Here is a 22,815-nt window from a genome sequence, read left to right as displayed (position 1 = left end):
TTTGACCCCCAGGTTTGGCTGTGACCCAAACTTCCTAAGCCTCACTTCTTCCCTTTCTCGAGGTACATGATTCCTAACATGAGCTCCTAAGGTCGCTGTGACTGTTCAATGAGACTGCCTGAAGCCTGGGGTATGGCGTCCAGTGCACACCGACCACTCAGCCACACCCTCTCTATGCACAGGCTTTGCTTCTGTTGTTGTAGTTTGCTTTAGGAGATTCACAGATTCTTATTTTCTACAAATTGAAAGTTGCTGTGACCCCGGATGAAGCAAATCTACAGATGTCATTTTTCCAACAGCTGAGATGATTATTAGTGACTTTTTCAGTACTAGGTACAGACAGCAAAGGAACTCTGCAGCTCAGTTACATCCCTGAATGTCCCACTAAGTTGCTGAGCCTGGCCTCATATGTGCAATCCTCCTGCCTCAGTCTTTCATGTTACTGGGATTATACATGTGTTTCACTGTGTTGGGTGATTGCTAGCATTTAAAAAATTATTTTAAATTAAGGTGTGTACATTTTTAGACACAGTTCAACTGCATACTTAATAGACCACAGGATAGTGTAAACACAACTCTGTGTGTATTTCCTATGACTCCCTTTACTATAATATTTGCTATGTTGCAGTGGTGGAGTGCGAAGCCTGTAATTCTTTCTTCTATTCTCTTTATACTTTTTTGTGTTTGTACTAGGAACTGAACCCAGGGTGCTTAATCACTGAGCCATATCCTTTCCCCCTTTTTAGATATAGGGTCTCCCTAGGTTGCTTAGGACCTTGCTAAGTTGCTGAAGCTGGTCTTGAACTTGTGATCCTCCTGCCTCAGCCTCCAATTTGCTGGGATTACAGGAGTGTGCTACCCCACCCAGGTATACTCTGTTTTTCTTTTGCTCATCTTCTTTTCGTGGCACTAGCCTCCTTCAGTCAAAGCCCTTCAAACACCTGTCACTTAGCCAGGCTCCTGCCTGCAAGTTTTCAGAGTCCAAACCCAACCTGCCACCTGTTTCTGTGTGACCCATGAACTAATAGCTTTACTATTTTAAAGTGGTTCTGATCCTGCCTTTAAAAAGATAGCCCATAGTGATTGACATTTATGCCCCTGAAATTTATATGAGAAATTTCAGGATGTATTTTACTCAGCATTATCATTTTTGTTTTTTTTGGCTGGTGGCTGCTTGGATCTGCAAAGGCAGAGTTGAATAATTGTGTCAGGGACCTCTGGCTACTAAGACGTTAATATTTCTAAAGGCAACATTTACTGCACCTTGCTCTAGGTCATGGCAAGTCCTCAAGTGTCCCCCCTACTCAGTCCAAAGGGCTCTCACACTGTGGGTTTGAGAAGACCCCAATCCCACCCTTCCTGGCCACCTTACTGCAGAGGGGAACATTGCTTCCACTTTCGGTCTGTGTTGTAATTGCTGGTCAGTGAGCACCAACTCCGATTCAAAACGTAGTCTTCTTTGGTGCATTGTTCAAAGGTTCTTTGCTTGAAAGTGAAGGGGAAGGTGCACTTGGGGGGATCTGCAGAGGAGGGGGCAGGAGAAGGGGCTGTGAACACAGTCTTCAGATCGTCTCTGCTGATTTTACAGAACATCAGGATTTTCTGCCAAGGTCTTTAAATGTCAGTGAAAATTATATGGAAAAGCAAGGATTTGAACTCAGGCCTTCCTGATACCCCAAACCATGCAGCACACTGTTGCCAACACCCCTTGTGTGCTCGCACTAAGCTGTCCCACCTTAGGAAACTCACCAGTCGCTGTGCAGTATCGCCACCTTCCTCGGAACACGCGGTCAAGGGAGCACCAATCAAAGTCACTTCGGACCGAGGTGCAGCTATGGTAGACGACGTCACCATAGATAAATGGAATGGCGCACTCATGCAGAATAATTTCTGGCAAGAGAACACGTGTGGAGTGCAGGGCAGCCCTGGGGGAATGGACCTCAAGCGTGCATCTAGTCATCTGCATTTGGCTTGCTCTCCCTCGCCCCGCCACCTGTTGGTCCCACTAACTGCCTTTCGTGTGTGGTGAAAATCCGAGGGGACTGTCCAAGGAGGCCTTCCTCTGCACAGAGCGGGTGCAGGGGGTCTGCTGACTTTCTGAGGATGCCCGTCCTCCAGCAACCACACAGATTCCCTTGGCCTGACCCTGAGTCCTCCTGACTCTGCTCTTCCCTCCCTCTCTCCTAGACAGGCGTGTCTCCTAGGCTGCCAGAGTGAGCCCCCCGCACCTCCACACTCTCTGCTTCCCCCACCGGCTTCCTACCCCAGCGTTCTGCCCTGACCGCAGCAGTGACTTGGCCTGCAGCTCCCAGCCCACCTGCGCTGCAGGGGAGCCAGCTTCCTCAGTGACACCTGCTGCTGGCCTGCTGAGGCCCCGGTTCTAAGTGAAGAAATTGCATGCAATGGTTGATGTTCTCACCAGATTAAGAACCTGAGGCGTATGTGGGCTGAAGGATAGGAAAACTATCTTGATTCAATCATACCAAAATGTGAGCTGTATCAAAACATCACATGCTTCTCCATCAACATATAAACGTATTACTTGCCCACTGAAAGCAAAGTAAAAAGAAAGAGCCCCTCCCCCATTCAGTTGCTGGTGTCACTTTCAATGGAGAAGAGAACATTTTTCTGGAAGCTTAGGAGAAAAGATTTGGATGGGCAACTGATGGGCATGTTCAACCATCTGACGTGGCTGTTCTGACCTGGGACAGACTTTCCTATGAGGAAAATGACACAGGAAATGGTGAGGTCACAGCAAAGGGCAAGCTACTTTTGGGAATCTAATGATGTTAAAAGGATGGAAATAATATTTGAGGTACTGAAAAATAGAGGTAGTCTCCCTACCTTTAATTGGAAGATTTAAATGAGAAATCAAATCTGAAACAGAAAAAAAAGGTAAAATTTAGACCACATAACGTTCTCCTTTCCCAGAATAACAGCTATTTAATGCAGCCTGACATTCCCGTAATCTGACTGTTTTCCCGAGGTAGGAGCATCTACAATACCCCATTGGGGATGACTGTAAGCATTTCCAACTGGGGATCCTGCTTCTCCCCAGGGAAGCCCCTTCATGCAGTTATGAGCTGGGTGTCTCCACAGTCCTCCTTTGTGTAGGTGAGAGAAAGTGCAGCTTATCCAATGTCCTGATTTCTACCCCTTTGCTGGAACCCAGTAGTTCTGCCACAATAAATACCAGTCAGCGAGACACTCTCCAAAGAATGGGTGACATCAGTGAGAAACCAGGAGAGCACTGCCACACACGTGCCATGGGGACAGGTGGGCATATGTGAAGATCTGGAGCCAGGGGCGGGTATTAGAGACAGTCAGGGGACGGCTGCAGCACGCGGTCTGGAGCGGGGCTCCTCAGCTGGACTCACAGAGCGTGGTGCTGGTGCAGGGTGGGCACACAGCGGCACTGGCAGCAGTGCTGTCTGAAGCCTGTTTTCCTGTGCGCTGGTGTGCAGTGACCTTTGTGAAGTTCATGATTCTGGCAGAGGCTTTCATTATGGTTGGTGTTACCAGGGAACCTGCCTTCACAGCATCCCGGGTTTACTCACTTACTGCATTTCTGATTTTGTTGGAATTCACACAAGTGACTTTATTTTGATCCTGACAGCAAAACAAATCTTCTTTTATTTTTCCCCATTTTTTTTGACTCATGATAATGATAAAGAATACTGGGGTTCACTGTGCCCATACACGACTTCATCAAGGTCATTCCCCAGTCCCCTTGCTTTCCCATCCTCTGGCCCCCTGGTCTGATTCCTTTACTCTCGGGTCTCCCTCTCATTTTCATGAGATTCCCCCATTTTATTCCCTTCTTTCTCTCCAGCTTTTGCATATGAGAGAAACATGTGACCTGCCTGTCCGAGACAGGCTTATTTTACTTAACATAATTGTTTCCAGTATCTTCCATCTTCCTTCAATGATGTAATTTTGCTCACCTTCGTGGCTGAATAAAACTCCATGGTGTATATAGACTACATTTTCTCTCTACATCATCTGTTGACACACGCCTGGGCTGCTTCTCTAACTTGGGTATGGTGAATCTTGGTGTTATAAACATAGCTCTGCGTACCTTGCTGTAGCATGCTGACTTCAGTTCTTTTGGATAAAAACCAAGGAATGGGATAGCTGTGTCATGTGGCATTTCTGTTACCTTTCACCCCGTCATCCCCCCTCAAGCAAGCCCTGTAATTCTTCTGAAAGCTACAGATTCAGCTGGTGAATTCACAAGCACATGTGTTAACAAGTTTTTACTCTACATCCTACATGAAGAATAGCTTATTCCACATACTGGACTGTATTTTTGAACTTGCTTCTTTACCAACATATCTAGGAGAACTTTCCAGAACAATAATAAATTCTTTCCCTAGAAGATTTTAGTACTATATAGATGATAATTTTGAGGCTCAATAAAGGCAAAGAAATGTGTTCTGAGATCATCCAACCAGGAAGTACCAGGAGCTGGAACAAGGCTCTTCAGAGCTTCCCTTGTCACCAGCTGCCACCCAGCATTGAAAGGTAAAGTTTCTGTGGACAATTGATTTTGCTCTTGCTCTTGACTGTCCCCTCACCCCTCACCAGCCTCTCCCCATCACCTGCATCCAGGCCACACAAGCAGACAGCCAGCAGCACCCAGACCACCAGGTGCCTCATCGCCTCTGGTAGCCCTCAGAGGACATGCACCTTGGCGAGCCTCACCTCCCAGTTTATACTCTGCCTTTCTGCTCCTCCTCCTCTGGTCACTCTCACCCCTACCCTGCCACATTTTCTTCCTTGTCCTGAATCTCAGGTTGCTTAAAATCAGGAACCACCCATGTTAGGATATTCTAGAGCTGCATCCTGAAAGCTGATCTGTGGAGCAGCAATGTCACCCTTGCAGAGTGGGGGTAGGGGTGGGGGTATTGGGGGGTAGGGAAGTGGGGTGTTGTTGTGTGTGTGTGTGTTTGTGTGTATCTGTGTGAATTGGGGGGGGGGTGTAATAAATGCAAAACCTCAGTCCCTCAGTGCACCTGCTGAAACTGTGGTGGTGCAGGTACCTGCCTTGTAGCAAGCCCTCCGGGGGTCACTGTGGTATAGTGTGCCTAGCACTTTCATATCCACTTCACATGATTTTATCCCTTGAGTATTACTTTTGAAATGAGAGGAGAGCATGATAGAATGGGAAAGGCGAGTGAAGTCCCCTGAGCAGGTAAAGGTCAGAGAGCCAAGCACGCGGTCTGTTGGCACTCAGCACAAGGAGAGGACCATCTTAATCTCAGTTCCTGGTGTGTGCTTGGTGGACTTTGGAATTCGTTCCTCATGTCACCATCTCTGGAGCCATATGAAACAACAGAATAGGGAAGACCATGAGACAGAAGTTGGAGTGTTGAAGAGGGGAGAAAGAAAAGGAGAGAGAGTTGGAAAGGTGAGTCCCCATACTGAGGTGGGCATCTTGAGTGCAGTTGCCTGGTGCGACTCAAGACCATTCAACATGAAGAACAGAGAGTCTCTGAGGCCAAGCTTTCTGTCCATTCAAGGGGGGAGGCAGCTATCAGTCACTGTTCCACTGATACTGAGATCTTCTCAGACATTTTTCCAGTAATGCTTCATATCCCACCATGTTTAGAGCAGAAATGGAGAACTTTGATAAAGGCAAGGAAACTGGAGAACCCACGACTTCCAACCCACAGGCTCTTACCATTTTGCTGAACTGATGATCTTTACAAGCCTTCAGGGTCTCATTGGGTAAACGGGATTCCCGTCAGTCATGAGTGAGCCCCAGTGGTGGGATCCATGCTCTGCACACATGAGCTCCTAAAAATCTCAGCATGATATCCTCCCATGTGAACTGCACCCCGAGTTCCTCTGGGGAAGCTGAGGCTCAGAATGGAAGCATCATTTGTGAGCCTAAGGGTCTATTCTGGAGGTGGAGAGCAAGGAGGCATGCAGAACTCTGAGTTCAGTCCCTGGTGTCCTCTACCGCATGGTGAGCAAGGCCCTGCAGCCTGAGCATTCCTAGGAAGCCTGGTTTCTTTAGGGTCACGGGGACTATGCCTTCATCCAATTGAAAATATTGATTCAGTGTTTACTGTGGACCAAGTCAGTCTACATAAGTAGAAGACAAGGAATACCCATCCCAAAGACAGCAATCACTCAATTTCTTTTCCTCGCTAAATGAGTGACTTTGGAGTTATTTTTGCTGCCTGAGCCAAAAATATTTGGGCTAGAAGAATCCAGCTGAGAGCCCAGTGGATGATGCATGTTTTTCTTCTTTCAGTTAATTCCGAGTTACTATTTTCCATCACAAAACAATACGGGATCCAGAACAATTACAGTCCAAGATACACACATCCAGGGTCTTTGGGTGGAAGTGGTCTTTCAGTATCTCTCATTTCAAAGTAATACTTGTGGCAAGTAGTTGATCTCCTGTTATTTATTAAGTGAGATAGTCCATCTTTGACTTGTTTGCCTATTCTTCCTTCATTCCTGAATACTCTCTTAACGTTCTTAATTCTAGCCATGATGTCTCCCAAAGATAATGGGCAGTTATATCCTTGCGTGTCCATGAGGTATGGAAGTTGTGATAAATATGTAAATGTTGGTTCTAGAGATTTGCTGTACATTAGTGGCAGGTCCAGGACACTGTGAGCAGAAGCCAGGACACCCTACCTTCTGGATGCACTAGGGTAGACATAAGAGAGAACCCATTATTCCTTTAGTGCTCAACTTAACAGTTATCATGTACGAAAGTGCTTGGCCATCCATGAAAAAAATGATTTTCAAAACCATAACTGGATTGTAGCCAACAGTCCTGGGTGGGAAAGATTGAAAATAAAGTCCCAAGTTCATCAACCTGCCAAGTGACTGAGCAGCATATGCAGTTCAAAGCTTCCACATGAAAACACCGCTCATAGGCCAGTGAAAACTGCTGTTGATTCTGATTCTGACAGAGAGGAATCCTGCAGGGTCACTTATTTTTTATCATCTGAGAAACTTAATAGACTTGCACTGGGTTTCTATTTAGAATACCAACTTGCAATGCCAGCTCTGGACATGCAGAACATGTGAGCATTATCATCAGATGGATTGTCTTTCAAATCCTTGACTTTGCCCTTTCTAGTGGGCACATTAGCTAATGGACTCCCTAACACAGGGGTTATTTGATATCTTTGCTCATAGACTTATGGCAGAAGGAAAAAACAGGTGTTTAACCTTCATGGGAGTTTGCGATTTTATTTATTTATTTTTTTCATTACTGGTGATTAATCCCAGGGTCTTGTGCCTTGTACTGGCAGAATGTAACTACGAGAGTTACATTCTCAGCATTATTGTATTTTTTTTTTTTTGAGACAGAGTCTCATTACATTCCCCAGGCCTGCCTCAAACACTGGCCTTCCTATAGTACCTGAGATATAAAGCAGCCTGTGCTACCACCATCTGGCTAAGTTTTGTCACATATAAAAGTTGAATAATGTACGTAAGACAGAATATTCTGGAATCTGTATTAGTCAGCTAAGGCTGCCAATACAAAATCCCCCTAGAGCTGAGCAGCCGACCAGGCAGCCTTCCCGTCAACCCACACACATACCAAACCCATCAGACCTCAGGATATTTACATTTGGGGTTTGCCAGGAAGCACTGCTGAAAGACGGGGTGCAGAACTCCCTCCCTTCCAACCTTCCTCAGGTCTCTGGGAAGCCACATGACTGGCTCAGAAGGGCCCTTCTCATCACTCTAACCTGGCAACTCTGACGACTCCATCTCCCCCCCTTACATGGTTTAATAGTCTACAGTAATTATCTCTGCCTGACTTGTTACTCCATATTCACATCCTCACCTACATTTATATACACATCTGTGAATGTGTGAGTTTATACCTTTCTCCTCAACTACACTGCATATTCTGGGATGGAGGGAACTTTGCTTCATATAACACTTTATCTCCAGTAAGGTAAAACATTGCTTGAAAAATAGCACAACTCAACCACCATTTGTTGACTGGAAGAAGACCAGGCCTTCCTTGTAGGTTTGGTATAAAGAATTTGAGATGTAATGTGGAGAGAGCATTTAGGCAAAAAAAAAAAAAAAAAGTCAGCTACTGAGCTATCAAGAAGAATGATTGTTGCCCTCTTTGAGTTTAAGTGGAAAAGCTTTGTCCATGAGGTGCTGGCATAATTGTTGCCAATGTGTTCACGTTCATTGCAGGTGTAGGACATTATCAGTTGCTCATGGAGAAACATAAATAAAATATTGATACTTTGGGGCAGAGTAGGTTTAGTTGGATGACTCCTCAGGTCGGATACATCAGAATTTGATTCTCTTTTCTGCCACTGAACAAAATCATCATCCTAAGTCATTAGTAATGTTAGAAATGCTGTCCTTGTTGTAGAACTAATCATGATAATAAAGATTATTCGAAAGTGATTATTCTACCATATAAGAAAACACCCAAAGACCATAAGTTATGGAAAGGTATAAATTCAGTTTATATAGAGAAATCAAGCCTTACAAAGTTAAGCAAACTTGCCAAGATGTTACAACTGGTCATATGTGAGGTGGGGATTCAAATCTCATGGCATCTGATTCCAGCATGCTCTAAGTCACCATATCATTTTCACCTCCTCAGACACTCCAATCATGAGGCCTTTATATCCACCCAGGTAGAACTGTATTATCCACACGGAGAGTGAAAGTGCTTGACTCAAGTCTGTCCCCTAGTGGATTTATCCAGAACAGCAAGTGAGAGCCTTCAATTCTCTCTGTTCATAATTTTCTCTGGAGAATTGATGGAAAGCTTGGCTGGATAAAAAATTGTTGGCTTACATGTATTTTTATGAGTAATTTTATAACATTTTGTTTACTCTTTACTGTCACTGAATTTCCTGAGACATGTGGTTCAGTCTGCTTTCTCTGGTAACTGAATGTTTATCAACTGATGAATGCAGAAAAAAGTGGGGTACAGAAAAAAAAAGCATCTATTCAGTCATAATAAAGTATTCATTCTGTCATTGATGGACATATGGACAGACTTATGTCATAAGTCTAGTTAACATATGACATTATAAGTGAATTAAACCAGGCACAAAGACCCATACCATATCTTTAACTCATAAGGAGAATCTAGAAAAGTCAATCTCAATGACAAGAGATCAGAACAGTGTTCACCCTCAGGAGGGTAGGGAAGAGTGGAAAGAGGTTGGCTTACAGAAATAATATAAGAGTTAGATAGGCAGAATAAGTTCTGGTGTTCTATGGTACAGTGTATTACTATCACTAACTGTAATGCATCATGTGTCTTGAATTAGAGGCAACTATTTTAAACAAACGTTTTGTCACTGTTCGAGCAATCTGGTTGCTTCAAATTACAAAGTTTCCCTTGGATATGAATCATCACTGACTATTTGGGGTTCATATTGCCACTTACACAGAATACCTTGTACATGTGTCAATTGAAGCCTTCCATTATTAGAATGTAGTTTTCTTGTTCAGTATCACTGGATCCTTCCCTTGAAACTATGATTATTCCTGTGTCTGATTTTTGCCTGTCTTCTTTATTTAACCCTTTTCTGAAATTATTTTTATTCTTCAACATTGTTGTTTCATTTTTTTCTCCATTAGCTTTGTATTCTTTCTTGCATTTGGTGATTGTGATTTTGGTGGTATTTTCTCTGGCTCTGCTTTTAATTTCATCTTCATTTATGTTTATTTTTCTTGGCTTCTAACTTTGGTTGTGTAGGCTTCTAACTCCTATTCTGCTGTTGGAAGGTCCAAAATTTGTGAGGTAATTAGGAACGTTTGTTGCTTTTCTCAAACCTGAGCTGCTAATTGTTAAGATAGGAGATGTGGACACACACACACACACACACACACACACACAGATGATGATGTGTGAATTGGTGGATCATCCCTTGTTTTAAGCAGCCATAATCACTGCATGATCTGTATTGTTAAGAAAAAAGTCTTTATATATCTTGTTTAATTTATCTAAGATGACTTCCATGAGTGACACTTTGGGAAAACTGAATAAAACAAGACATTCTGCATGGAGCCAGCTCTTACTTCTCAGAACTGGAAACCTGGATGGAACAAATGGGAGCAAAGGGAGCCTGGAATACCCTGGAAGGCTGCAATGAGAACCTCTGCTCACATCCTCAACAACACATGTGCAAGATCACCACAAAAGCACTCAAAATCCAGGGTCGTGTGCGACTAACAACTGAGAATGGTAGAAAGTTCTTAAAGAGGGAATGTCTTCACTAATTGACAGCAGAACTAGCTCTGAACCAAGTTCATTTACTTCTCACTTGAAATGTCAAGGTTTTGAGGCCAAGCTCTTGGGGCAAGGAGAAAGATTTATTTGGAAAGGTAGCAAACCTAAAGGATGGAGGCCATCCTAGGGAGCTCCATTATGCTAAATGGTTAGACAGAGAGGGAAAGAAGGAGCAGAGGGATAATGGGCAGGAAAGAATCGATGACTGGAGACTTCTAGGTGCCACTCCCATGGCCCAGAACAGGACACTGTCTTAATTACTCTCATCTTGGTGTATTCAGCCTTCATGAGGAGGAGGTATATTACATAAGTTTAGTTCAAATTAATGTTGCAGAACAACTCTGGGTGAACCATTTGATAAATGATTATTGTCTACATAGAGAGGTGATCAGAAATTGGACCAAAGGTTTCAGGTAGGAAAGGAGACAGGAACACTCTGAAGGGAAGAGATGGCAAAGTTTTCAATTCTATTTGAATCATCCATCAAGTTGTGGGCTAAAATATAGTCAGTGCTTTCAGAAAAGTGGTCTTCAATTTCCTTCAAAGAAACCTAGGCAATCATTATCATCATATAATACACATGCCAGAGGCACTATCTAAGGCAGATATACCCATAGACTAATAATATAATGCTCCCTTACACAATCTCCAAGATTAGTGAATGTTAAAATCATTAAGAGGTGAATTTGAGTTTCTTATCTCCTTATTGTTGGCTCCCTTGTGAGTATACCCTTTGTTTGGTAATAATAATAGCAGCAATAGCAGTAGTAAAGCCAAATAAAAGCAAATGAATCTAGAAGGTTACTTAGGTTTCGTTGGGTTGCAAATTATTGGAAAGAATTTGGCAACACCTTATCAAGAGGCCAGTGAATGAACTGCTTGTTTGCTTCTAGAGGTACATCCTAGGAAAAGCCTTATCTTGTTTACATTCTGTCCCACCCTCAAAGTAGTGCTTTAAATAAGAGAAAATTGGTAAGGGTCCTTCATGGTAGAACAGGTAATAAAATCATGTCCTGAGGCTCAATACAATTCTTAAGCAGTCTTTGAATGTCACCATGGATGAAACTCAGACACACATTGCATTGTGGAAATGTGAGTGGATGAATCCATGCCACAATTCTCCATGTATACCAGTTTTAAAAGCTCCGTAAATACCATTTTCTGCTTGCAGTCAAATACCACAGGAGATGAAAATCGTATTTTTCAAGTCAGAATAACAAATGATGTGAAGATACATGCTAAAAAAAGGAGCCTAAACTGCTATACCTTTTTTTCTTATTTTAAAAAATAGACACAGTTGTAATAGTCTTATTATTTATAAAACCTTAATTAGATTTGCAACATTTCAAATTTTAAAAAAATCTTGGATACCACAAAGTGAATAGAGAAGAGATACCCTGGCAATTTTTAACCAGTAATTGATCAAGGAAGAAAATTTTTTATAATTGAAGGCTTCAGGATGACATACCAGATGTGATACCATGACCACATGTCATGCACATTTAAAAGGAAAAAGAATAATCATCAGAGGCTGGGTGTAGTGGCACCTGCCCATAATCCCAGCCACTCAGGAAGCAAGGGCAGGAGGATCACAAGTTCAAAACCAGTCCCAGCAACTTAGGGAGGTCCTAAGCAACTCAGGGAGACCCTATCTCTAAATAAAATACAAAAAAGGGCTGGGGATGTGGCTCAGTGGTAAAGCACCCCTGGGAGGAAGGAAGACCGGCATCAGTACATGTGTAAGATCCAAAAGTTTGGACATTATTCCCAGGGGAACAGCCCCTTAGGAAGACCTTTCATCTTCTCCTATATTTTATCAAAGGCTTCAGCTTGGGCCACTGTGAAGTGATTCTTCCAGTCCCCACAGATGCCTGGCAAACACGAAGCAGAGACTCAGATGAGAGCTACCCACAGGTCTGACCCCAGCACATCTCCCTGATGTGTCTTTCCATCACCTGGGAAGGACACTGGGGTAACAGCAGAGCGTCCAGGGCTCACTGGGGAGCCGCCTGATCATCACACCCTTTCATACTTTACCCACCTGGAAATGATTTCCTGCCTTCCCTCTCGTCTCTCCTGTCCCAGCCCACACACTATGCGCCCTTAAGGATGGCGGCCACATCTTCTGTCAACTTCTCAGACCTCTATATCTGCCACGTGTGCTAAGAAAACAGCATTTCTGACCTGGTTGTCTTTTGGAGTATAACTGGTCTTCTGCTTTTGACTGCTCTTCAGAAGCTCTCGCCTCCGCACGGCAGCCATCTTGATCTCTCCCAGAATCCGTGGGATCCAGCCACTTCCGGCTCCGTGTCTCCCAGACTTCCGGTTTTAGTGCATGCCCTTTTAGGTCCTAGGTGATTGGGTTCCTGGTGTGTTCCGACCCTCTCCTGTGTGGTTATCCATCTGCATCCTCCACTCCCTTGCACTTGCCCTTCTGATTTTGGGCGGGACCCGGACAACCTGCCCCACTCCTCTGTTTGCATTTCATGTTGCTTCCACCTGGAGTGCTGTCCTCACGGATGTCACCACAGCTTCTCGGGGTCCTTCAAGACTCCACTCCAGCACAGTCTTTTCACCGAGGTTCGCCTTTCCTACCAGTTCATAACTGTACATCTCCTTCCATGCTGTGTAAAATTTCAGGATGAGGGGTTGACTGTTTCCATTCTGACAGCTAAAGTTCTAAATCTTACTAATTCATAATCCTACATATCCTTTAGGTGTAAATTTCTGTCCATATTTCTTTTCATTCCTTACCTTTCAAAAATCTCCCCCAAACTCTTGTGTATTATTTGCTAGGGCAGCCATACCAAGACACCACAGTGTGGGTGACTTAAAGACTTGAAATGTCTCTCCTGGGCCAGGAGAGACGAGAGGGAAGGCAGGAAATCATTTCCAGGTGGGTAGAAGTATGAAAGGGTGTGATGGTCAGATCAAGTTGTGGGAAATGTTGATTGCTTCTGCTGATTGTTTGGTAGACCTCAACAACTGATTGTTGGGAATTCCAGTCCTCTTCCCTTAGTGTGTAGATATTGGTCTTTTCCTGTGTTTTCCTATTGTCTTCTTTGTGTTTCTGTGAACATTTCCTCTTCTGTGGTTACCAGGCATTGTGAATCACAGCTAATCCAAAGGGCCATTTTAACCTATTTACCTCTGTAGAGTCCCTGCCTCCAAATAAAATTGCATTCTGAGGTCAACATATGATTTGGGGAAAGGTAATTCAGCCCATGCATCTTGGTTATGAAGATTTCTTTTAAAAAATTCTGTCAAGCACTAAATTACTAATGTCTTTAGGTGGAAAAAATGTTCTTATCTAGGTTTCCTATTGCTTCTAAATACTGAAGCTGTAATATTCTGTTGGCATCAAGTTTTGAATAAAGCTCATTAGAGATTATTCATCATTATTTATGTTTACTATTCTGGTGTTAACATATTTCATAATTTTAATATTGTAATCTGAAGGACTGTGGTTGTGTTATAATTAGGTGTGCAAAGTGTCAAAACACTTGTTAATTATTGCACTTAAACCAAATTAGTAGTTTATTTATTTATTTATTTTTGTTCTTTCTTTCATTTTTTTTTATCCAACTCCATATTTCCCCATTCACAATGCAGACCAGGCACTGGGCTGAGGTATACATGGGGTAGACTTACTCTGCCTCCTCTTGCTATACAGTCAGTGTAAGAACACAGCCTGTGGTAAGCATCAGGGGACCCAAATTAATAATTTAATAGAATTTATTACATCACATTTTTTTCTGTTTATCCAGAAAACCAACATAGAAGGGCTATTTTGTTCCAGGCACTGTCTTGTAAATTAAAAGTGGTCAACATTAGTAATAAGCCAAATGGCTGTAAAATAAGTAAATTGTTGTGTTGGTTTTGAAGTGTTCACCAAAGCCCATGTATTAAGGGTTTGCTTCCCAGCCTTTAGGATTATGGGTATTTGTGGAGCATTTAGGTGATGGAGCCTAATGGAAAGAGGTTAAATCTCCTGGGATAAAGTTTTGAAGGTGATATGGAGACCTTTCCATTTGTTCTCTCTCTTTGCTTCCTGGTCACCATGATGTGCCTCTGAGTCAAAATAAACCTTTCTCTTTTAATTTGTTCACCTCAGGAATTTTGTCACAGACAGGCAAAGCTGACTAACATATATAATTGCTTTAATCTTAAAATCAGATACCTTACCACTAAGTGGGTGATTTTCATAGCTGCACTTCTCCTAGGTAGTCCATGAGGGGTGATGTGTCCTGAGGAGGTAAAGGTTCCACAGATTGTGAAAATAGATTACTAGAATACCCTTGGATCAGGCCAGTCAATATTTAATACAACTTTCCAGGACATAATGATTTTTATAATGCATTATCTAATTATAATTGATTCCATCAACTTAAAAATTAATCTCAGCCTCCTATGTATAATTTTAGATGAAGCAAAGTGCACAGATCTTACCTGGGAGTAGAGAGGCATGGTTTTATTGCTTTTTATCCTTTTCTTTCTTGTTAAAAAAATCTAACCCATATACCCATTCTTAATTCACTGCTGTTGTAAAAAGTAGTAAAGCATGGTGATAAGTTTAGTCTCTAGTAACAAAGGCCTTGTTTTGAAAATTTATTAATTTATTTTGTGGTGCTGGTGATGGAACCCAGGACCTCACATGTGGTAGGCAAGTGCCCTATCACTGAACTACACCCTGGCCCAGAAACTAGGTTTTCTAAAGGAATTATGACGTTGGGGCCATGTAGATTATCACACTTTTCTAAGCAAATAATATCTCAAGATGTAATCATACACGAACATGGAAAAAATGATACCACATGTTATTGTAAAGGTTGCTCTGATAAATTAGTTATAAATTCAGATTGCCAATTTAACAAAAATAATCACACTGTAATTTTTAACTATCATTGTTAAGATTACTTCTCCAGATTCTGTAGGTCACATGCCAAATGCCATCTGTAAATGGAGTGGACTAAGAGTCTCATGTGTTTGCCCTTTGGAAGAATCATCCTAAAAAAGCAGATGTAAAGGCGATTTTCTTGGAATTATGCAGGAAAATTAGTAGCAGCTGCACTAATTTCTCTGACAAAAAACTTTTGGTTAATTTTCAGTGGCTTTCTTTGTTAAGCAATCCTCTCTTTTTTAAAGGCTTTTCACAAGCCTATATTCCAAAGCCATGCTTCTAATGCCCACTTCCTCCAGCCACACCCCTCCTGCCTTCAGTTATCCTGCAATTAATCCCCTCAGATGATTAATTCACCAATTGGGTAAAAGCTTGCTTAACACAATGATTTCATCTCTGAACCTTCTTGCATTGTTTTACACATAAGCTTTTGGGGGACACATCACATCCAAACCGAACTGTTTTCCCCATATATTGTCCCAGGTGACACCACAATCTGGAAACATATCCCTTCAAAACAAAAGTGTTTTCTGTCATGATGATGAGCTCTTGTGTGTGGTGTGATTTTTTTCCTGCTGAATCCCCTGTTGAAGGTGGTGGAAGATGCTGGGATATCAGATATTGTCATCAAGATGACAGAATCATTGATTTTCCCTATTTGTTTTGCAGTGAACTGGGTGAGATTGAGAAATAGATAATATGAACGATGGTCAACTGTTTGCTATTATTATGCCCTTTTGGCCTCATACAGAGACTTTCTGGCGGTGATTTGAGTAGCTATTCCTGTACTGGAAACAAATTGAAAAACAAGCACAAGGACATAGAACTGTGGACATATTCAATGCATATTTTAAATATCATAATGCAAGAGAGAAAACATAGTCCAGTCTTCATTGAGTGTTTCCCAAATGTTCTCTATTTGCTCCGAGATCCCACCCAGGGCACCACATCACAAAGGGTCATCATGTTTCCTTTGGCTCTTCTTAACTGTGGTGTTTTATCATACAGTTTTTGTTCTTTCATGACATCAACATTTTTTAGGACTACCTGGTGGGGTGTTTTATTGAATGCCCTGCATTGGGATGGGATATATATATATATATAATATGTAGACTGGGATCACAGAATTAGAAGAGGTAAAATCCATCATATCATCTATTATATCATGTGTACTTACTATCAACATGAATTCCAAGTGATGATTGGAACTTGGTCCTTAGAGCATGAGTCTAATATTTCTGTTGTAAATTTACATTATCCCTCCTCCCTCCCTATATGTGTATAATTTATACATGAAGTGAGACTAAAATTCATTTTTGGAACATATTATATAAAGTTCCTTCAGGGTTATTGTACAAAACAATGGGCCTGAATGTTTTAAAGTGTCAAATTGTTATGTTAAAAAAATAAAGAGAAGCCGGCCAGATATTTTCGAGATGAAAGGAAAATATAAACTAGATACAATGTGAATTCTGGATTGGATCCTAGAAAACACGTACACACACACACACACACACACAATATAATTATATGATTGAGAAAATTGGCTAAGTTTGAGTGTTGATCACGAGTTAGATATAATATATTATTGCCATTAATTTCACTGATTCCTATGATTTTACTTTAACTTGTAGGCCATAACATGGTTCTTAGAAAATATACACTGAATTATTTTTTGTGTTACTGGAGATTCATTCCTGGGTCTCATGCATGACAGGTGCTCTATCACTGATCTGCATCCCCAGCTCTTTTTAATTTTTTTTTTAAGCGAGTGTCTTGCTAAGTTTCCTGAACTTGCAATCCTCCTGAGTAGCTGGAGTTACCTGAAAATGACATAGTAGATGTTGCAAATGTCAACAGAATTAAATTTGTGTGACCTGAACTCTTGTGTTTGGTATAGTTTTTGCAAGTTTCCTGAGTATGAAGATATTTCAAAATAAAAGTTTACAATGAAATCAACAGATGTACCCTAAGAATAATAAGTTGGAAGGAGACTGTGTAACCATGAACTGTGACTTCTTTGAGTGTGAAGGACAATAAGTTATGTGCTTTCAGTTTTTAGGGACTGAGGCAAGAGAATTCATGTATTTTGTACACTGAAGATCTGTAACAGTGATGGTTTCATCTAACTCGTTTATTTTCAGGTGCAGGCTCTGAAGGTCAATGGCTTCACACGTTCATGCAACATGTTAAAAGGAGAAGATGATCCAAGATGCTGGCAATGAGGTAGGATACAGATTTCTACTCCTTCACAGTTTGGAATCAAAGAAGTGAGAGAACAGCCGAACAGAGTGGTGGGTGACAGCAGGAATACATGGACCCACAATCTTGGAATGTCAGAAGATCAGAGGGACTCAGAAATTCTGCTGACCAGAACACACACAGGAAAGAATTTGCTCACCTGAAACCAGCACCTTCACAATCAAGGCAGCTCTGGGGTGGGGAGTAATTGAAGGAATAAAAGGAGAAGCACAGCCAACAAGCTTTCTTTGGATACAGTGGTAGAAAAGAAACTGAAAAGTTAGGTAAGCTGGGATAGAAATCCAGGAAGGTTTGGAATGATGTGTCTCAAACCCTGGAAAAAAAATAAAACTGCAAAGATTACTGTATCCAGCAAAGCGACCCTTCAGAATTGAAATAGAAAGGAAATCCTTCCAAGATAAGCATAAACCAACAGAATTTGTGACCACAAAACCATGATTACAGAAAATGCTTAGAAAACTCCTGTAAAGAAATCAAAAGGATACAGAAGCAAGGTGCACAGGCAGAAAGGTAGACAGACAGAATGACAGAGTGGCTTCTTGCTCAAGCTGCCAGCTTTATGTGTATCAGTAGGTTACATTAGGTCACTGGCATCAGTAGTACATTATTGTCATTGTATCATTAGGAAGGTTACAGAGTTAGGAACCTTATGCAGCTTATTCCTCAGTTACATACTAAAATTGCAATGTGCAACGTTAGGAGTTTTGTGTAGCTCTCAAGAAAGTCCATTGTTTAAAGTGACTGTGATCTGGACGGGGTCAGGCTCAGCTGAGCTTGGTGAAACATTGTGATTCTCTAACAAGAGACTTTCTTTATTTTCAGGAGCTGTCTGCCTGAGATCAAGGTCCAGGCACATGCAGAACACTGCTAAAGCAGCTAGACATTCTATACCTTTGCACAGAAATGTTCCTAGAAGGTAAGCATGCCCCAACTATGAAGTCATCAGAGATCCCAATCCCCAACCCACAACCCTTACAAAATCCTACACACAGAGTAAAATACAAGAAAGAGGTTGGAAATGGATGAATTGCATTAGAGGAATGTTAAGCAAATGATGACTGTGACCAAATTAAACATCAGAAATAGATAAAATGGCAGGAAGTAATAAACCTCTCTATTATAACACTGAATGTAAATGGTCTCGATTCTCCCATTGAAAGACCTAGACTGGCACAGCAGAATAAACAACAGGACCCAAGTATATTTTGTCTGAAAGTCACTCACTTCATGGGCAAAGACAGCTACAAGTGGAAAGTGAAAGGATGGAAAGATTTTCCATGTACATGGAGACCCGAAGCCAGCAGGAGTTGCAGCTCTCATATTCAGGAAAGCAGATGTCAAACTAAAATCAACCAGAAGAGACAGGAGGATCACTTCATACTAGTAAAGGGACAATCCAACAAGAATGTATAATGATAGTATGATTTATGCTTAACCATTGGCATATCTAAATCAGGGTGCAATTGAGTAAAAACATGCCAATGCTCTCTGAGAGTGGCATGAGACATGTCAGGGACATTTTATTATCTCTAGAGTGAGAAAAATAGGGGTTCAGCATGGTTAAGGGTATTACCAAGTCATGCAACTGCTAAGTGTCTTAGCCGGGATTAGAATCCAGAAAGTGTCATTCCAGAGTCTGTTTGTGGTGGGTTGGATTTGGTTCTCTACAAACATTATGTCCATCTTCTGACCACTGAAGTTCAGAGATGTGAGCTTATTTGGAAATGAGTCTTTGAAGATGAAATTAAGTTAAAGAAAAAAAAACTCAAGATGAGATAATTTTAGATTATGTGTTGGGCCCTCAATCCAATGTCCAGGGTCTTGTTAGAGACAGAAGAGGAGAAGACACACAGAGGAAGAAGCCCAGGTGAAGATGGAAGCAGACATGGAAGGGATGCAGCCACAAGTCCAGAATTACCTGCATCCACTGGTTCCCAGGAGAGGCGCAGATGAATTCTATCCTAGAGCGTCCTGTGGGAGTGTGGCCCACTGACACCTTGATTCCGGTCTCTGGCATCAAGAACCATGTGGGAGTAGGCTCCTGTTGTCAGCACCCCCTTTGTGGTCCTTTGTTACAGCAGCCACAGGAAGCTAATACAGTGAGCTTTAACCAGGTTCAGGGCTTCTTCCCGAGTTTGCCAGTCTCCCCTCTTAGTTGGTGCCCCCCTTTTCCATTGTTCCAAGCTGAAGTTTTCTAACAAGTTTCAGGACCTCATATTTCCTCAGGGCATCTCTGGGTTCTGGTCATCTTGTGTAGGGAGAATCAAGGACAGTCTCCAGAAAGGAGCACAGAACTCAGATCGCCTCTCCTATTCCATTTGATCCTCATGTAGAAACACGAACGAACACACAGTGTGGCCGCTGAAGGAATATGAGACTTTTCTAAACTTCTTCACACACCAATCTTGCCCAGGAACCTACAGAATTGACCCATGTTCCTCCTGGAGAGGAGGTGGTGAGTGCTGGGCAGGGAGGCAGAGGAGGCCTGAGGTCATCCTTGCCCCAGGGAAGCAGTGACGCTCCATTTCATGGCACTGCCCAGTGGTGTCACATCTGTGCCGTCAACACAATGTTCAGGAGCCTGAGAAACTGAACAAAGTAGTGAGCTCTGCTTCTCATGTCATTCAACTTGATGGCATGCATGATTCTTGTCAATAAACTATATTGTCTTTTTAGATTTTTAAGAGCCAAAACCATTTTATTATTGTCTTACCAAATTTATAGGACCCTTGCCTGCAGCATTGTATGCAGCTGGGTGGATCTTTCAGGGATGAAGGACCTCTGCTTTCTCTGGAGGATTTTCCCACAATCCTCTGATGATTCCCACAGCACATCAGGTGTGGCATCCCATCTCTGCACCTTTAAGTGGTTTTCTTTCGTGCAATATCCAATGCGGTTTCATCACTTTGAAACAGCTTTAAGCTTTGTCTTAATTCTGGAATTCAACCTATTTCCGATGAAGTTATTACTAATCCTTAGGCTCTGAAGTCTTTTGACCATGCTGTTTCCTCTTTGTTTATTCCCTTGTTCTTATTTTATTTTTGTCTTATTTATTTGCTTGAGGTTAATTTTCTTTGTTCCTTCTTGAATTTGTGCTGCTTGACCTCTACTGCATCTGAGGAATTTGGGACTGTTTCTAATCTCTCTTTCATGTTGATCTCATACCCATTTTCTTTTTAAATTGATTTTAAAAATGATAGCAGAATGCATTACAATTCTTATTATACATATACAGCACAAATTTTCATATCTCTAGTTGTATATAAAGTATGTTGACACCAATTCGTGTCTTTATACATGCACTTTGGATAATGGTGGCTATCACGTTCCACCATCCTTGCTAATCCACGCCCTCCCTTTCCCTCCCACCTCTGAATCATATCCATTTTCTTTCTTTCTTTCCTTTTTTTGTGGTGCAAGGGTTTAAACCCAGTGCCCCCCTCATGCTAGGCAAGTGCTCTACCACTGAGCTATACCTTCTGCACTGAGAATCAGTTTTCTTTGTTATGTCTTCTTCTTCCTCCTCCTCTTCTTCTCCTCCTTTTCCTCCTCCTCCTCCTCCTTCTTATTTTTTTTCTTTATACTGGGTATTGAACCCAAGGCATTTAATCACTGGACCACATCCCCAGTACCCTCACTCCTTTTAAATTTTAAAACGGGATCTCACTAGGTTGCTCCCAGCATTGTTAAGTTGCTGAGGTTGGTTTTGAACCTACAATCCTCCTGCCTCAGCTTCCTGAGCTGCTGGGGTTACCGAAGTGCATCACTGAGCCCAGCTTGTTGTCTTTAAGTAATTACTCATCAGTCTTTTTTTCCTGTCTTGTTGTACCATTCAAAACAGGTCCATTTATTTGCATAACAGCAAAAGAAGCATTTCAAATAAGCAAGTTCTTGAAAATGGTTTCCCCTCGTTTGATGTTTTATCCACCAACATGTCTTGTCCATAATTCTGGTGTAACCTGTAATTGTCCTTGAAGTGTCCAGTTTTCTTTGACAACAGTCTCTCTGTATGGAGTTATCTGAGTGCAGTTTCTAGTTTTCATTCTACTTCACTTATATCAAGATCAACTAGTAAACATTACTGCTCTTTTACAATTAAGAAAACCAGGACTCACACCAAGGTGATTTGCCTGAACCAACGACCTGTAAATTCAGGAGCTGGGGATTGCTGTCCTGCCTCAAAATCCAGGAGGGTCAATTCTGCATATGAGGTAGAGTTCAGGTTCTAGAAACTTTATCCTTAGGGTTATATACTGGGGCCTATTGATTTTGGGCTGTATGATGATTGGCAGGTGATAGAACCCTTCTGTGCCCTGTTTCCCTTTTCTAGGGATGGGATGATGATGGTGTTCACTGCATAAAGTTTTTGAAGGAATTAAATGAGCCACCCACAGGAGTTGCTAGGCTGTCCCCTTCCTTGTGGAAATGCAGCTGTTGGTTCTTGGTGTTCAGACTAAGCACCTTTTCTTTGAAGTCAATTTCCCATAATCCTGATAAAGATCCTCTAAATCCAAGGTATGGTCTAAACTCCTTTAATCAGATCTATTAGGTCCAAATTATTTTCATAAATTATTTTCAAAACAAGATTGTTTGCTCTTTCAGGTTTATTATTTTATGGATCTGCAATGGTGTTTTTAGGTGCTACGAGATACGTGATGACGTGATCACTTAGGGGACTGATAAGACATGTGCGTGTGTATTCTTGTATTTTAAAATCTTCTTAGTTTAAATTTATTCTTCTTTCCTTTTCTTTTTGCAGATGGCACATCACCAAGTTGCCAAGTCTGGCCTCAAATTTGCAATCCTCCTGTATCATCCTCCCAAATAGCTGGGATGACAGCCCTTCTTGGTAAATAACATGGTAAATAATGATATATAACTCACATAAACAAAAGGTATTTGGGAACTGTATTAGTCAAGATTCTCCGGGGAGCCATAAATAATAGAGTATGTGCATAGAAGTATTAATATACATCTGCATACACACACACACACACACACACACACACACACAGAGAGAGAGAGAGAGAGAGAGAGAGAGAGAGAGAGAGAGAGATAAAAGAGAGGTGGTGTGTGGTCTAAAGCAAAGGGGGACAGTAAAAACCCATCAATTGAGGGGACCCTGAGAGCATGCAGAAATCCAGATAAATACTATGTAGAAGTGTGCTGGCTTCCTCTTGTGCATTCTGAGACTGCAAGCCAGTCTCATCTGTAGAAAGCTACTTTCTTGCATGTGCACTGGGACAGGCACTTCTTTGGATGCTGGTCACACAAGCATACTAAACAGCCATTGCTGATGTTGTCACTGCTCCTGCAGCATAACATGCATAATCTGTCTCTGAGTGGGATGGGCATGGAGCTGAGGCCACTTTGGAAAGGATATATGTCACCTTCTCTA

The 22,815-nt window shown here is 41.9% G+C and overlaps 1 protein-coding gene and 1 non-coding gene across 2 annotated transcripts; both read right to left on the bottom strand.

Annotated features, from left to right (window-relative positions):
• Positions 1–1,368: 1,368 nt before the first annotated feature.
• On the bottom strand, positions 1,369–4,659 carry LOC139702783 (binder of sperm protein homolog 2-like). Its single transcript, XM_071604945.1, has 3 exons — positions 4,578–4,659; positions 1,750–1,890; positions 1,369–1,520 (listed from the first exon to the last, which is right to left on the bottom strand). Exons 1-3 carry the CDS (start codon positions 4,657–4,659, stop codon positions 1,369–1,371), a joined length of 375 nt encoding a protein of 124 aa, XP_071461046.1.
• Positions 4,660–13,842: 9,183 nt separating this feature from the next.
• Positions 13,843–13,968, bottom strand: LOC114080050 (small nucleolar RNA SNORA51). The gene has a single exon (XR_003580570.2). It is a non-coding gene; the product is annotated as a small nucleolar RNA SNORA51 (small nucleolar RNA).
• Positions 13,969–22,815: the final 8,847 nt, after the last annotated feature.

Source organism: Marmota flaviventris, chromosome 18, assembly GCF_047511675.1.
Source record: "Marmota flaviventris isolate mMarFla1 chromosome 18, mMarFla1.hap1, whole genome shotgun sequence".
NCBI classification, from domain to species: domain Eukaryota; kingdom Metazoa; phylum Chordata; class Mammalia; order Rodentia; family Sciuridae; genus Marmota; species Marmota flaviventris.
This window is presented reverse-complemented; position numbering and strand designations above follow the sequence as displayed.

What these genes read in the sequence shown, in the direction of transcription:
- LOC139702783 (XM_071604945.1), bottom strand. Translation starts at nt 4,659, where the DNA reads ATGAGGCACCTGGTGGTCTGGGTGCTGCTGGCTGTCTGCTTGTGTGGC. An exon ending in TGGGGAGAGGCTGGTGAGGG is followed by an intron (nt 1,891 to 4,577) that starts GTGAGGGGACAG and finishes TTCTCTTGCCAG; the next exon opens with AAATTATTCTGCATGAGTGC. An exon ending in GCGATACTGCACAGCGACTG is followed by an intron (nt 1,521 to 1,749) that starts GTGAGTTTCCTA and finishes CCTCCTCTGCAG; the next exon opens with ATCCCCCCAAGTGCACCTTC.